The 16,309-nt window shown below is 45.6% G+C and overlaps 1 protein-coding gene across 1 annotated transcript in view; it reads right to left on the bottom strand.

Moving 5' to 3' along the window:
* Window positions 1–11,524: 11,524 nt before the first annotated feature.
* Window positions 11,525–16,309, bottom strand: part of GARS1 (glycyl-tRNA synthetase 1) — a 44,953-nt gene continuing 40,168 nt past the window's right edge. The window contains exons 15-17 of the mRNA XM_049641651.1: window positions 14,288–14,381; window positions 13,417–13,607; window positions 11,525–11,818 (exon numbers count right to left, since the gene is read on the bottom strand). Of these exons, the coding sequence (XP_049497608.1) occupies window positions 11,693–11,818; window positions 13,417–13,607; window positions 14,288–14,381 (411 nt within the window). The 3' untranslated portion in view covers window positions 11,525–11,692. The remainder of the gene's footprint in view (window positions 11,819–13,416; window positions 13,608–14,287; window positions 14,382–16,309) is intronic.

The raw sequence follows: 16,309 nt of genomic DNA, 5'->3' as shown, positions 1-16,309 counted from the left end.
CAGAAAGTCCGGAATGCTAGCTACTGCACTTTGGAAAAACAACCCGCGCAAAGGGCCCTTCCAAGGCAAAGCCCTTATCTGGTCTTGCTGGGCACGTGAGTGAGCAGGAAGGGGCAGGGGGAGCTGATCCTGGCTCCGGAAGAAAACGGACTCTGCTTCTGCTGTGAAAACAAGACAGTAGTTAATTGTGCTTCATAATCAGATCTGCGGGGCACCGAGCAAGGCCGCCTCTGGCTCGCTGAGGCCCAACCGCGTGCAATGAACAGGCCAGCATCACGCATCCCCACGGAGGCCCCTCTGCCCAAGAAGACAGGGAAATCCTAAGACTTGTCTTTTCTTCCTGCTTCTCCCCAGTTCTGGTCTCCACGTCCCCTGGAGAAGACTGGTGGTGGACCTATGAGGAGCCCTGCAGATGCCTCCTTTCCTTATTCTTCCTGCTTGGCCTGAATATCTTACCCTTTCGGGGCTTTCCAAAGCATGCACTATGGAGTCTGTGCCTCTCGTTCCTCTCTGTTCCTCCCCCGGCCCTGTGGCTCCAAATCTATCAGTCCTCAGTTTGAAACAGATTCTTGGCTGCCCCCACCCCCTTAACATTGCACACCTAAATGCTAAGATCTTTATAATGCGGGAGCGTGGGGTGCCTGGGTGGCTCAGTCGGTTGGGCATCCGACTTCGGCTCAGGTCATGATCTCGCGGTCCGTGAGTTCGAGCCCCGCATCGGGCTCTGTGCTGACAGCTCGGAGCCTGGAGCCTGTTTCGGATTCTGGGTCTCCCTCTCTCTCTGACCCTCCCCTGCTCATGCTCTGTCTCTCTCTGTCTCAAAAATAAATAAATGTTAAAAAAAATAAAATAAAAATTAAAAAAAAAAAATAATGCAGGAGTGTGGAGTGTGAAGGTCCAGAAAGAATTCTTGAAACATTTCCCAGTGAAAAAAGGTGCTTTTATTATAGCACCGGGACAGGACCTACGGGGCCACACTGCACTTGTGATTACAAGGAGTGACTGATTCTACTCTTTTTAGTTAGTGGGGGTGAAGCATAAGTGAGTCTCTAAGGAACTCGTGTATGTTGAAGGTGAGGTCTGCAGGACCTTGAAGGTCTGGCTATTGTCAAGATAAGGTTACCCTTCATTAACTGGTAAATCTAGACGTTAGTCATCAGACCCTTTAAGAATGTCATGTTCTGCGTGTCTCAGATGTGCAACAGTGGGCCACAAGTTGTAAGATGATTTATTCTTAGTCATATTTTTCCCACCTTTGTTTTTCTCAACATTTACAACTGAAGGAATGAGGGGGAAAAGGCCCTTCCTTGGAATTGTAATGGATTCTTTTTCCTACCTAGAAAAAATAGGGGCACCTGGGTGGCTCAGTCGGTTAAGCGTCGGACTTTTGGTTTCACCTCGGGTCATGAACTCGTGGTTTGTGAGTTCGAGGCCCGTGTCGGGATCTGTGCTGACAGTGTGGGGCCCACTTGGGATTCTCTCTCTCCCTCTCTCTGCCCTTTCCCCACTCGCTCTGTCTCTCTCTCTAAATACATAAACTTGAAAAAATTAAAAAGAAAAATATAAACGTATAAAATGTACAAATACTGTGCATTAAATAGTGCACAAAATTTCTACAGAAATCCTCAAAAGAACCACAGACCCATGTTTAAATGCCTGCGACCTCAAGATAAAATAAAAACGCTCTCATGTAGCTAATTGAAGAGTTTGCTACATCGGCGGTGCTCAAACCTGCCTGTGTGTTAGAAGCACGGGGCGTTCTGCGTCACACAGCTTTCTGAGCCCACTCCAGACGTCCTGGAACATGACCCCAGGAGGTGTGAATTCACACTTTTAACAGGCTCCAGGAGTGCTTCTCACACAGAAAGGCCCTGGGATCCACCAGCCCACAAGGCCCTTCTCCCTGGCACACAAGACCCTTGGCTCCCTGTGTCTCCCACCATGACCACCTCACCCCTGCGAAGCACGGCTCTGCCTTCCCTGCCCCACCCCCTGTACGAAGGTTGGGTCTCCAGTAGGTCATGACGGGCACGAGGGCAGGGCCTTGTCTGCCCCAGCCCTGAATTGCCAGGATCCAGGAAATGTCAGCGTTCCAAGAGAGACTTCATTTGAACAAAGGGTTCCAAAAGCACACATCTGAAAACCACTGAATTTACACAATCCTAGTCCCTTGGACTCTCAACTTGTGGTGCCCAGGATAGGAAGTAGTTTTCTAAGTGAGATTGCTGGAGGCAACTTCTACCAAAGCTCAGTGGAATCAAACTAGACGGTGCACAAATTAGTACACGTAGCAGGTCCGGATGTATCAGTGCACTGAATTTGGAGGGAGAAAGGAAAGAAGTGAACACCACCTGCCTCTCTGCATGGCAGACTGGACTAAATGTTTTTCCAGGTACTTTCTCACTTATAATCTTTTAAAATCCTGCAATATTGAAAAACTCATCTTACAAAGAAAAAAAAAAAAAATGCTAGCTACTATGAGCTACCAGTTCCTTTCAGAGAGTCTAACCCGGGCCTGGAACTCTTGTCCCTAAAAGATCTTGAAGTCTTACAGTTTTTCTACCTGGAACCTCTTCTCAGAGTCTACAAGTTGTACAAGAATTTTTTAATCTACTGCTTTCATTTTAGTTATAACCTTTAAAAGCTAGTGATACACTTACAAATTTAGTAATCATCTTAAAAGTAATCATCTTAAAAGAATATTTTACCTTAAAACGCCCTTTTCACGGTGTCAGTTGAAAGACAGGTTAATAACACAAAACACTGGGGGCCCCTGGGTGGCTCAGTCCGTTAAGCATCCAACTCTGGGATCTCAGCCCACGTCTTGATCTCCGGGTCGTGAGTTCAAGCCCCACATTGGGTTCCGTGCTGAGCATAAACCCTACTTCAAACAAAACAAAACAAAACATTAGCTAAAGTTCCTCAAACCAGGGATTCCCTAACGTATTCCATGGGGGGGTTGAGATTTTGTTTCCACTACAAAAATCACTATAACACACTAACTTTGTGACCCTGCCTTGGTACTAACTACTCCGTGACTGCAGGGCTCTTACAAAGTTATGTATGTACGTCAGGGGGTAGACATTCCAAAGTTAGCCAGTTTTGACATCAAAATACTGAATGTGGGGGCGCCTCGGTGGCTCAGTTGGTTAAGCGGCTGACTTCGGCTCAGGTCATGATCTCGCGGTCCGTGAGTTCGAGCCCCACGTCGGGCTCTGTGCTGACAGCTCAGAGCCTGGAGCCTGTTTCAGATTCTGTGTCTCCCTCTCGCTGACCCTCCCCTGTTCATGCTCTGTCTCTCTCGGTCTCAAAAATAAATAAAACGTTAAAAAAATTAAAAAAAAATAATGTGGGAGCTGCCCTGAAGAATATTCATTCATCAACCATTCAAATATTTTTTGAGCAGCCACCCAATGCTAGGCTCTCCTCTGGGCATAACGGGCACATAGCCATGAAGAAAACAGACCCAGATCCCAGACCTCACAGAACTTACTTTCTGACCAGGAGAGGGAAAATTAAACAAGATAATGAAGTAAAATGTGCTATAAAGTGTTAATCACTACGGAGGAAAAAGAAGACAGGGAAGGGGATATAAAGCATGCTTGGGTCTGAACGTGAAGGGAGGAGGGTTTGGCTGGAGGTTGAAACTGTCAGTGAAATGGCTAGGGAGGCCTCGCTGGGGTGACTGCTGAATAGTCTTGAGGGTTGGGAGGTACTCACGAGCATCTGGGTCCTGGAGGGAAGCATTGTAGACAGGCGGAAAAGTGAATGCCAAGGTCCTGCTTCTGGGTGTGTTGGGGCAACAGGAAAGAGGTGTGTGTGTCTGTGTGTGTGATGGGAAGGAAGATGGGGGAGATCATGCAGGTGTTATTCTTGAGAAGAAAAGCCACTGAATTTGAACTTTTAGGATGAATGGGGTCACTTCAGCTGCTGTGTAGAAAATACACTGCAAGGGGCACCTGGGTGGCTCAGTCGGTTAAGTGTCCAACTCTTGATTTTGGCTCAGGTCATGATCTCATGGCTTCGTGTGCGAGCGCTATGCACTGACCTCACAGAACCTGCTTGGAATTCTCCCTCTCTCTCTGCCCCTCCCCCAAGTCACACTCTGTTTCTCTCAAAGTAAATTAATTAAAAAAAAAAAAAAAAGAAAATAGATTGTGAGGTAGAGTGCAGATGAGAGTCTTGCATTAAACCAGTGGGGAGATGGTGGTGGCCAGATTCAGAATACCAGTAAGGACGGAGTTGATGGCCTGGAAGAGGCATGTAAGAGAAGGAGCAGTCAGGACTGGCATTGAGGAGCAGTTACTAACCAAGAAGTCAGGTTCACAAGCCTGCTTAGTAATTCTTTTCAGAAAATGGAAAGTCTGGTCTCGATTTGTTTATATATTTTTTTATTTATTTTTTAAAGAGAGAGACACAGAGAGCATGAGAGGGAGAGGTGCAGAGAGAGGGAGACAGAGAATCCCAAGCAATCTGTGTGCTATCAGCACAGAGCCCGATGCAGGACTCAGACTCACGAACTGTGAGATCGTGACCTGAGCTGAACTCAAGAGTCGGACGCTTAACTGACTGAGCCACCCAGAAGCCCCAGGTCTCGATCTTTAAAAGAATGCTAATAAGGATTTTTTTTTTAAGGCTTGTCAGTGTTTTTTTCCTTTCCTACAATCTCGCTGTGTTTCATCTATCAACTTGCACTCAGATGTAGAACAGTGGGTTTTGATGACCAAAAAAAGGCTTTAATTAGCCTAAGTTATTTTAGGTAGCATAACTACTTTTGCATTGTTAGTGATTGAGTTTTAAGACATAACAAATGCAGATACTGTCTGGAAAAATTCTACTGTTATGCCCAGAATTCGTGATCCCCAAAGACCACCAGGGAGCCGAGTCCGATGCAAAAAGCAAAGAGCCTTTATTCGAGCTAGCTCGAGCTCAATCGCCTACCTGCACCAAAGCAGCGGTGAGATACCGGAGAGAGAGAGCGAGTTTCAAAAGCACAAAGGTTTTATAGGGATCATGGCCTTAGCCGATTGGCTGGGGAAGGGTCGTGGCCTCAGCCGATTGCCTGCCAAAGTGTGGTCCCAGATCAGCAATTATCAGCGTCACCTGGAACTTGTTAAAAATGCAAATGTTGGGCTTGGTGGTCACAGGCCCACTGAATCAGAGACTCTGGGGGTGGGGCTCAGCAATCCATGTTTGAACAAGTCTTCCAGGAGATTCTGATGCACCTGAAGTTTAAGAACCATTATGTCTGAGGTTAACATATTTGGCCTCAGTGTATACAGAACGTTTCTCACTGGCCACCTATTAACCATTGGCTGTCAGCCTTGCTGTGCTATATAAATACCTAGCACCAAACACCATCCCCAGAGACTCTGATTTAACTGGTTTGGGGAGGGGTAAAATGCTCCCAGGTCTTTCTAAGCCTGGACAGGGTTGAGGGCTCCTGCCTCTGACCCCTACCTGAGAGAAGCCCTCCCTTTTCTACTCACACTTTCCATGCCTTTCACACTCACCTTCCTCCCACCTCAGACTTCAGAAGTATCCATCAATCGGTAGCCTGCTTTCTTAGAAAATATAAGTTACTCAAGGGGAGGATGCGTGGTCTGAGGTTTGAGCGGGAACTTCTTTCTGCGGCCATGTCGGGGACATAGTCACTAGTCAGCCGGCCTAGGTCTGCTCTTTCACTACATGGGCTCACTTCTGCACCAAGTCCAGAATATTACAAGAGGAAGCAGACAGCTTTGGCCCCCAAAGCCAGAAGGGCTCTCTCTTCCCAGCCTCATGCTCATGAAGCTTCTTCAGTTAGGTTCAGGCTCAGGCTGTGGCTTGGAACAGAGGCATAGAGGATCATCACATCTAGATTCTGGAAGGGTCGGGACTAGAATGCACTGTGTCCAGTACAGCCCCACCCACCCGCATCCTGCAAGCCTGTGGCTCCATGGGATCACTCAGGGAAACTGAAAACCCACAGCACGCTTGCCCCCTACCCGGCCCCGCTTGTCTAATTGTCTCATTGGGTGCAAGGTCCTTATAAATTCACCTTCTCAAAAGAAAGCCCTTTCGGAGGAGCAATGGGTCCAGCGTTCACATGGTAAGAGAGTTCACAATGATAGATGGTCGGGTAAATACCAAAAGGAAGCACAATCCCCTCTGAGGGGTTCCAAAACGCTCATCTTGACTACATTGTCCCTGCTCCGAACACACCCATTACAGAGTCTGGGCTCCTCAGGGTAGATGGACATTTGCCAATTTAAACAGACCCCTTTCTCTGTGAAATCCAAATGCACATGACCAGGACGGATGCGTCTCAAGCCAGTCCTGGCTGTCATTCTGCGATCTCCTCTCTAGCCAGCTTGGAGGGGCCTTAGATTTAAAACTCAAGCCAGAAATGGCTCTCATTGGCCTTCTTCACCAAACACGAGAGCCAGCCACCCCACTGGCCCCACTGGGCTCCACACAGGTTCATCTCTACCTAAAGCTCTGCTGGCGGAGGGCTGCTTCCTTTTTTTTAAATGAGGACATGAAGTATCTGTAATGGTGAAGGCTTGTCAGCTTTAGATTATACAAACCGCCCACGGTAACACTACCTGTGTGCAGGGTGAGAGCCCGATTCCCACGTGGGTGTGAGAATTCAGGCCCAGGACAGGAACTTTCCCCTCAACCAGCTCTGATGGCAAACTTCAAGGAGTGAGGGGGAGGGACACACATTCGGCTGTCTCACGAGCAGGCTAAGTAAAAACTGACTCATTCTGCTCAACCGGCTTCCAGAAAAGGAAATAACCCCCGAGGACAGCAGCAAAAGGACCAAGTGACTCAAGTGACAACTGACCTCTCCGCTCTCCAAACAAGGGCCCTACTTCATGGTTCCTTTTATAATACTTCCTTCAGCACCCATCACAGCACTGTGCGTCACACAGCTGTGCACAGGTTTGTGCCCTTGCTAACTGCCTGGGCCACTGACTCAGTTCTGACATGAGCCCTGACCCAAGCAAAACAATCTTAAACAGTTTCCCAAATGGTACCTAAATGGTTTGGGTAAATCCAGGTATCGAGGCAAACAGGAGTGTTCTGAAAGAAGTTCCTGATGCCAAGTAAAAACTGTATGTTCTTTTGGGCAAATATCCCCAAACGGGCTAATGTTGAACAGCAAACAAGAGGTAAAAGCAGGAAGACGAGCAAGTGCCAGATCAGAGAGAGAAGAAAGGGGAAGGAGAGGAGAGGGGAGAGGAGGCGGGGGGAGGGGGAAGGGAGAGGAAGGGAGAGAAGGACAGATGGGGAAAAAATTATCTAGCTAGGGCATTAAGCGGTCAGTGGTTGAGGACGGAAAGTGAGGTGCAAGGACACAGGAAATAGCTGTTCTGTAGCACACAGCGAGCCTACGAATAGTCTTCTCGCACCTTCTCTCATCTTCTTCTCTAGTGTAAGCAACACCTTCCTCCAAGCAAGACCTACAGACAGTTCTCTTAAGATAAGTCACGATGATAGAATAGACTTAACCTGGCTGGAAGCATCTTTCACCAACTCCCAAGTGTGGCACTGGAAGGAAAGGTCTTGAGTTCTAGGGCAAGGTTATATGCAAGTAAGCATGTTCTGAGAGCAATAAACTATTTAAACGTTGTAATAAGTGACTGAGTACAGCTCCGGTGCAGTTAGGAGAGTGGCCGGGACAGGAAGGAAAGTTCGTTAGGCTTCTCCAGAAGCCCTGTCCCTCACAGACGTGCAAGCCCATCCAGTGAGCCACAAAACCAACTCCAGGATTCTAAGACCCTGATCGAGCTGGCTCTCAGCTCAAGATCAGCCATTTTGATTGCATTTACCTCTTGAGCCTCCCCGTGTTCCTGCTGCTGTCGGAGAACATGTGGATTTCCTCACTGAGGTTGAATATCCTGAAACATTTCTTTAAAGGCGAGATTTTCTTAGACACTTCAAGACACTCTTTCTCAAGTGATCTTCATCTGTAGTCACGAAAGAAAGTAGCAAAACCCAGGTGGCAGCATGCTGTGACATGATCACGTACGTTGAACTTGGTTCAAAATTGGTTCTGCCCTCAATTAGCTGAGTGAACCTGAAAAGGTTTAGCTTTCTTTTCCTTTTATGTGAAAGGACATTAATAATACTTATTATATGGATGAGAAGACCGAACACACAGGGACCCTCTTTGAACACCACCTGGCACATGGTAGGTACCCTACAAAAGTGCCTTTCCCTCTGGAAATCCTGTTACAAGTTCACAGAAGTCTCTGGACAGAATCAGAGCAGGCGGGCAAATGGGACAGAAGGGGGGAGTTCAGCCCCCAACACAAGATGCTCGGGGTTTGTGACAGCACATTTAGAGACACCTCAGTGGAGTGGAAAAAAACAACACCCATGAAATTCATCTTTTCTGGAAACTTTGGTGTTGACTTGACCCCTATTGTCAGAAGAAACCCTTCATTCAGAAGACCTTCCCAGGTTTGGAGGCGGGAGTTCTCAGGCTCTTTATGGCTTGAGCTGAAGCATCCATTACAGCAGTGGCTCTCCTAAGATGATTTCAAAATAATATTGGTATGTAGGCCCCACCCTGGAGAAACTTATTAAGTTGGTTTGGAGGGGACAGAGACATGGGCATTTTTTTTTTAAAGCTCCTGTGATTCTAATGTGCAGCTGGGGTTAACACCTTTCATTGCTGCAACAGATTTAAAAAGATGTCCTTTACCATGGCTAGGAAGATACACCATCCAGCTGGGAGAACAGCATGTCACAAACACAAGAGGGCAGGGCCACAGGCTGCTTCTTTCCAGCAATTCTTGTCGAAGCTCCCAGATTGTATCCCAATTTCCGGAAGAGAACTTAATTCCATCCACATGATTTTAACACAATTACTGCTCAGAAGCAGCCCAATAAGCAAGAATTATTGAAGAGGCAATAAGGTGAATTTTGAGGCACAGCAAAATTATTCATCCGTTCACTTACTGAATCAACTAAATTTCTTTGTGGTGTTGGCCCAATGCCAAATTAGAAGCTGCCATTAAACAGACTATCAGCAAAGATGCTGGTGCAAGTTTCTTTAATGTGAGCAATGCTATCAAAACCTCTCCATCGTAGCCCCAACCAAGAGATACAGAGTAATCGTTTTTCCTGGTGACAGAAGGTTAAGTGCAACTGTATCCAGAGAGAATTTGGATTTACTTCCAGGGCATCCAGTTCTCTCATGAATAGATTCCATCGGCTAAGACAGTTGGTACCATTCCCCTAAGTTTATACTGGTTCAGGGAAACATATTAAAGGGCCCAAATGAATCTATTTCAAGTGATTTATTGAACAAGATAATTTTCCAAGCTGTTGTCACAGAAAGCCATTTGACATCTGACATCTCTAGCACCATCTCACCCAATTAGTAAGATCATTTCTGTATTTTTATGACGTGGCAATGAATTCCTTTTCCGGAACATCCATCTGTATTCCGTATTTTACTATTATGAGCTGTTAAGCCGTATTAAGGCTCTGGGCTCCTGCAGAAGTCGGGCACAGGCCACTTCTCCGGACTTAACTCATTGTATTCAAATGCCCTCAAATCCAATCTGTTTCAAAGAAACTACTGCATTCTTATGTACATTCCGTGAAAAACAGTCCAAATCTGACGCTTCTTCCCCATCACTGTTTTTGGAGAAAGTGATGAGCGAGAGTAACTTCTCTGGGAGACGGTACTATTGATCTAGCCCTTGTCGAACTAGCCCACAGTCTAATACATATAAATATATAAATAATGAAAAGTCCTCACAGCACAGCCACCCGGAAAGAACGGGCTGTAAATACACATTGAGCTGGAACCGAAGAGGGGTATATCGCGTGCGTGTGCACACACAAAACTCTCATGTGTGAAGAGCCCCTTCTGCTTGTGCTCAGAATCAAGTATATATGGCACAAACAGAACCAGCGAGCTCTGCCACTGGCCCACCGGCCCCACTCAGGTCATCAGTCACTTCAGAGACCGAGTGTGTTCTCTCAGGAGAAATCATGCACTGCCCTGGGGGGGGGGGGGGCGGTACAGAGAAAGGGAGGGCTCCCAGAATTAGTATCCAGCAGCTGAACTCATGACAGATGTATTTGCCAATGAAAAGTGAAAAGAGCTTTACTTCTAATCCCTTTATGATCCAAAGTAGGCAGATCCCACTATGGATTACATGTATCTTTACTATTAATGAGCTCGTAACAACGTCTGAGGTGGTGATGACCCACTATGGAGGTACTCGCTGTAAAAGAAGTCCGTGAGAAAAAGGAAAGACAACCCCCAGTCCCAACATAAGAATATGCAACAAGTCAAGAGCTATATTATAAGAGTATGAGGTGAAAGAAATCCCTAGAAAATGGATACTCAGTTTATTCAAAATCTAGTTCCTTGATGCTTAATGAAAGCACCAGGCAGGAGAGAAATAAGCTTCAGTAAAAGGCTTTCTTCCCAAGAGGTTTGCTTAAAAATTCAAGACTCATCCAAAGTCTATTCACTGAATACCTACTACGCACAGTACTGTGGTAGGCATCATCAGAGAGGAGAGAAAAATGAGAGAATCTCCGGGGGGGGATGGGGGGTGGTGGAGATCCACTACTTCAATTGTTCTTCACACCCAAGGCCAAGGCAACATTCTGGAGATCACCCCGCCCCCGCCCTATACTGTCTGAGAGGAGGCTGAGACACTAGACAAAGTCCTAACCCTGGGAAGAGTTGTTCAAATTCACACATCCTTGAATATCTTCCTGACAAATAAATATACGTGTTCTGAGTGTTCTATGCAAAAACATAACATGAGTAAAGTCCCTCAAAAGCTGAGCCCAAACCACCCAGCTGGAATCATCACCGGGATGGTGAAGAATGCCAAGTCAGGCACGAGGGGTGGGGCTCCTTCAGCATCAGGGGTTCGACGAGAAGCCAAGTACAAGCACGCCTTAAAATAGCAGGTTTCTGCCAATGTGTTCCCTCCCGGAGACCTAGCAGAGCGTCATCTTCTGTCCGCAGAGCATCATGGTTGGCACCCTGCACCCCCACAGCAGCAGGTGCCTCCCCCCACCGCCCCTGCCGCCCCTCCCCACCTCAGCTTCTCCTCGTCGTTATTCCAGCTGCTTAGGGAATGCTGTCTCTCTAGCGCAATGCATCGCTTTCTCAGAAAAAGAGAAAGAGTAGGAACAGCAAATCTAGAGAGACAGAAAGTAGACAAGTGGTTGCTTGGGGCTGGGAATGAACTGTGATGCTAAGTGCACATGTAACTTCTTTCTGGAGTGATGGAGATGTTCTAAAACTGGACTGCAGCGATGGCTGCACAACTCTAAAATACACTAAATAAACGTCACTGAATTGGACACTTAAAACTGGTGCGTTTTATGGTATGTAACTTTTACCCCAATATGGCCGTTAATTGAAAAACATGTATCAACTGTGTTTAACATTAAGCATGAGCATGTCTACGCAACGGTGGGAAAAACAGCTCTACTGAAAGTGGGAAAAACAGCTCTACTGAAAGTGCAGAAACATGAGCAAATGGATTACAAGTTTGTTCAGAATTCCTTCGACTTTAATTGTGGGGTAAGGTCAGGCAGCCACTGAGGATAAAATGCAGTCCCCGGGAGCAAATGCGATGCTGTTTGTCAAGTGGACATGAGAAGAGCTTTTTTTTTTTTTTCAATTAGGGCAAGTGGTCAGAAGTCGCCAAAACTGTCGTCATTCCTCGATTGTTTCTTTTTTACCAGTCTCTTGCCCTTCAAAGACAGGATACCTGGCCTCCACATCGGCCCACGTGATGCTGCCATTGGCCAGATCGCAGACCACACTGGGCAGTTCAGAGACCTGCAGTAACAGGAAGGAGAATTCCAAGAATCAACCGACTTGATCAGACTGTCAGAAAGAAAATTCACCCTGAACTCAGGAGAGCCAAATCAGTGTCTAACTAATGACAAAGTCCCTCTACAAACTGGTCCCCACAGAATGTTTTTCGTCACTCTCACGGAAGCCTCCTTAACTATACTGACTTCTCTGCCGGGCCTGCGTTCATGCTTTTCCTCCCAGCCCGGAATGTCTACCGGCTCCCCCTGGATAACTCAATCCTCCCCCAGAGCCCTTCCTAATTATTCTAAATTTGTGTCACCTGAAGCTACTCCAGGTGTTAAATTTAACCCTAAGAAGAGGAGCTCGTCAAGGAACACGAATGAGCGGAGACTGGCAAACTGGAGAGCCCCAACCAAGGGGGCCAGCTGTTCTTCAGCCATAACCAAACACTGGCTACCACACGGCAGAAGTTCCTAAACTGAACATGCATCAGAATCATCCAGACCGTTGGAACAGTCATGCCCACCCTCTATCCATCTCCAACCTCCCAGCCCACCCTTCTGTTTCAGTGGGTCTGGGGTGAAGATTTTGCTTATTTAACAAAATCCCAGGTGATGTGAAGGCTGCTGGTCCAGGCACCCCATTCTGAGAATCGCTATCAGATGGGAATGTAGGTCCAGAGTAGCCAGAACTGGTTTTGTAAAAAGACAAACCAGAAATGCAGGACTTACAACTTAGACTATAAACTCCTGTGGAAAAAAGCAGCCTTTTACTTTTGTTTTCCCTAATTAACTCTCTGTAGCAAGCTGAGCACACAATACGTACTCTAAATAAAACCTCTGCTAAAAATTAATAAAGGAGTCAGGCAGTTGTCAAAGTGGCTGTTCTTTCCTTCCCCTTTCATACTTTTCCTATTATCCCTATCATCCCTCCTCATTAAGTAAAATTACTGAACCATTATTGGCTGTTTTGAATAGATTAACAGGAAAAGTTTAGACATACACAGGTATACATTTATAAAGAGATATAAAGATAAAATGTCTAAGCACCCCCCCCCTCCGCCCAAGCCTGCCAATAAAACTATGGAAGCAACCACTTGGGATCATACTTCTCTTGCCCAAATAAACAAACAACTACATAAAAGCAAACTGCTGGAGAATGAGCCCAGAGTGAGCCAAATGGTTATAAAATATTAGATAACTGTTAACGGTATTTTCATAATTAAACCAAGGGGATTTGTGAATCTGTGCTCTGATATAAGCCTATGATTAAAATTCAAATGAAAGAAAAGAGGAGGGGGGGCATAAATACAACAAAACCCAGCTCAAATCAGAAGGCACCAGTACACATTTCTAAGACTAAAATGCCTGGGCGCTTGGGTGGCTGAGTCAGTTAAGTGTCTGACTTCAACTCAAGTCGTGATCTCACGGTTCATGGGTTTGAGACCCGCATTGGGCTCTGGGCTGATAGCTCAGAGCCTGGAGACTGCTTCAGATTCTGTGTCTCCTTCCCTCTCTGCCCCTCCTCCACTCACACTCTGTGTGTCTTTCTCTCTCAAAAATAAATAAACATTAAAAAAATTAAAAAAAAAAAAAAAAGCCGAAGAGAAGGCCAGCCACCTCTGCTCTAATCTGCCGCATGGAGTCTCGGTCCCGCAGAGTTGCCGTGTGAGGGGTCTTGTTCACCGTATCGAAGTCGATGGTGATGCCAAAAGCCACACCAATCTCATCAGTCCTGGCATAACGTCTTCCAATAGACCCAGAGGAGTCGTCTACTTTGTGAGAGACGCTGTTCCTGGTCAGGGCTTCCGCTGTCCAAGATACAGTAAATTAAAGATAAAAAATGGAGAAAGTCCCAATATCAACTAAATATCGTCATACAAGCTCAGGAAACTTATAAAAGGAACCAAGACAAGAGAGCAATAAGTAACAGTTGCAAAAGAAAGAAAAATCCCCCAAGTTTCCTAGGTGGCTTGCTGGAGCCCAACCCCTCAGTCCTACCTACATCTCACACAGCTGCAGGGCAACAAGTATCCAATCAAAAGCCAAGGCCAGGAGGCCCCGTCCAGACTCCACCACCTCTACTTGTACAACCCCAAGCAGCTCAGTGAACTCTTCCCATTTCCCAACTCTGAAATAAGTGGACCGCCAGAGGACCAGGAGGAGCCCTTTCAGTGCTATGGGTCCAGTGGATGCAGACCCCCTCGGGTTGTTAACACTCACTAGGAGCCCCTGATGGAGGGAGCAGCACTGAGGTCAAGAAGAGAAGCAAGGATATTTCAAATCTGACACTTGGGTCCTACCCTAACTCAAATGCTAGGAGAAAACGTCCTGAACAAGCATACATCTCTTAGAAGTAAGAGCAGAGGCTAAAATCACTTAGATGTGTTCTTTATTCGACATGTATTTTTACTGAAAACAAGATACACTTCCTAAAACTGAGTCTACTTGACAGCGTTCTCCTGGAGATTACCCGATTAGATTTGCTTACATAATTCCTTGACAAATGGCATGAACTCCTGGTTTTGGCTCAGTGGCAGGACCGAACATTTGAATGGAGCTACGACAGCAGGGAAACTGAAGAACTACATGGTTTAAAAAGAAGAACATCCAAATACATTAGTTTATAAACATTACGGTCCAAACTTCATTATCAAAATACCAGAAAACATGACATGAAAAGCAGTGTGACAAAAGACAGAAAACAAGATAGAACCAGAAGGATCTGGTTTGCAGCTCTGAATTCGAACCACCTTAGTGAGCTCTGGATCTTGGTTTCTTCATCTAAAAAGCACCTGTCTACCATCTGCTCTGTTTACTTCATAGGTCCGTTATAAAAAGCTGAATGACGTGAAGCATCCAGAAAGCTACCATAGGGGCGCCTGGGGGGCTCAGTCGGTTAAGCATCTGACTCTGGATTTTGGCTCAGGTCATGATCTCACGGTTCCTAAGTTCAAGCCCCACATCAGTGCAGAGCCTGCTGGAAGATTCTCTCTCCCTCTCTCTCTGCCCCTCCTCCCCTCATGCGTATGCATGCTCTCTCTCTCTCTCTCTCTCTCTCTCTCAAAATTAAAAAATAAAATAAAAAACAGAAAGCTACTATAGAAGATGGTTATTTTTTGGTACCACATAAAAGCCTTACTTCTTTCTGTGGAACTTCCCTCTAAATCATCAAATAGTAAATAGTGCCAAAACACAAGATCCAATTCTGTCCTTTAAAAAATTCAGCATAGCCAAAGGATCTATGAGTCTTAGTGACCAGGTAAAACAGACAAGCTTAATTACCTCACAAATGTATATCCAAAAGAAACAGTATAAAACAAAAAGAGATGTTTTGTATACCTATAATAAAAAGTACAATCCTCCTAAACTGCTCCTGAAATAGGCTTCAGAGTTACTCAGAAATAAAGAAAGCAAAGATATTTTGTGGAAGGCAAACTAGTCTACCATTTTGAGTTGGAAATAAGAGCTGACCAGTTTTTCAGTAACATTTGTATAAAAGGTCCATGGCAAAGCAAGAATATGGAACGCAGAATGAATAGGTTCCACAAAAATAAATGACATGGGTTCCAGCAAAGTCCCTCAAAAGCCTATTTAAATGCTAAGCAACTGTGACTATCCCGCTGTAAGTAAACCCTAGACTCCATGGCTGCCCAAATCCTAGAACATTCGCATTCCACTTGTCTTTTTTTTTTTTCCTGAAAGAGAGAGAGGGCAGAAGTGATTGAGGAGCAGAGAGAGAGAGGAGTAGAGAGAGACTCACACGAAGGGCAGAGAGAGAGGAAGAGAGAGAGAAGCAGGGCTAGAACTCACAAACTGTGAGATCATGACCTAAGCTGAAGTCAGATGTTTAACCAACTGAGCCACCCAGGTGCCCCTCTTCTCAATCTCTCTCTCTTTTTAATGTTTATTGATTTATTTTGAGAGAGAGAGAGAGAGAGAACGAGCAAAGGAGGGGCAGAGAAAGAGAAGGAAAGAGAGAATCCCAAGCAGGCTCCGAGCTCAGTGTGAAGCCTGATGTGGGGCTCGCTCTCACGACCGTGAGATCATGACTTGGGCCAAAATCAAGAGTCGGATGCTTAACCAATGAGCCACCCAGGCACCCCTCCTCGCCTCTATCTTGTGATAATTCTATTTAATGTGAGAGAGAAGCGAGGACCTGCCTTTATAGAAAAATAATTTTTTAAATCTCACTGGCAATGTTTTTATACCAAACTTATAGGAAAATTGATTAAGGGACTATGTGATAATAGTTTAGAAACATTTTTGGCTTCCCAGAACCTACTGAAATTTCTCTTCATGAGGGTACTCTCTATGCCATTCATAAAACATGTCACTAATTTATTCTTGCTTAGCCCTTATGAAATTTCTACTAAAATCCTACTTATATCCGTATTGTTATATTCAAAGGAACAGCTAAAAGACTTTTTTAATCCTTTTATTAGAAAAATAAACAGAAAAGGCTTGCAGCAAACTTGATATCTAAAAAGAACACTTTCTGTATGCTGCCATG

Source organism: Panthera uncia, chromosome A2 (genome assembly GCF_023721935.1).
Source record: "Panthera uncia isolate 11264 chromosome A2, Puncia_PCG_1.0, whole genome shotgun sequence".
Taxonomy (NCBI): domain Eukaryota; kingdom Metazoa; phylum Chordata; class Mammalia; order Carnivora; family Felidae; genus Panthera; species Panthera uncia.
Note: the sequence above shows the minus strand (reverse complement) of the source record. Positions and strands in the feature narration are given on the sequence as shown.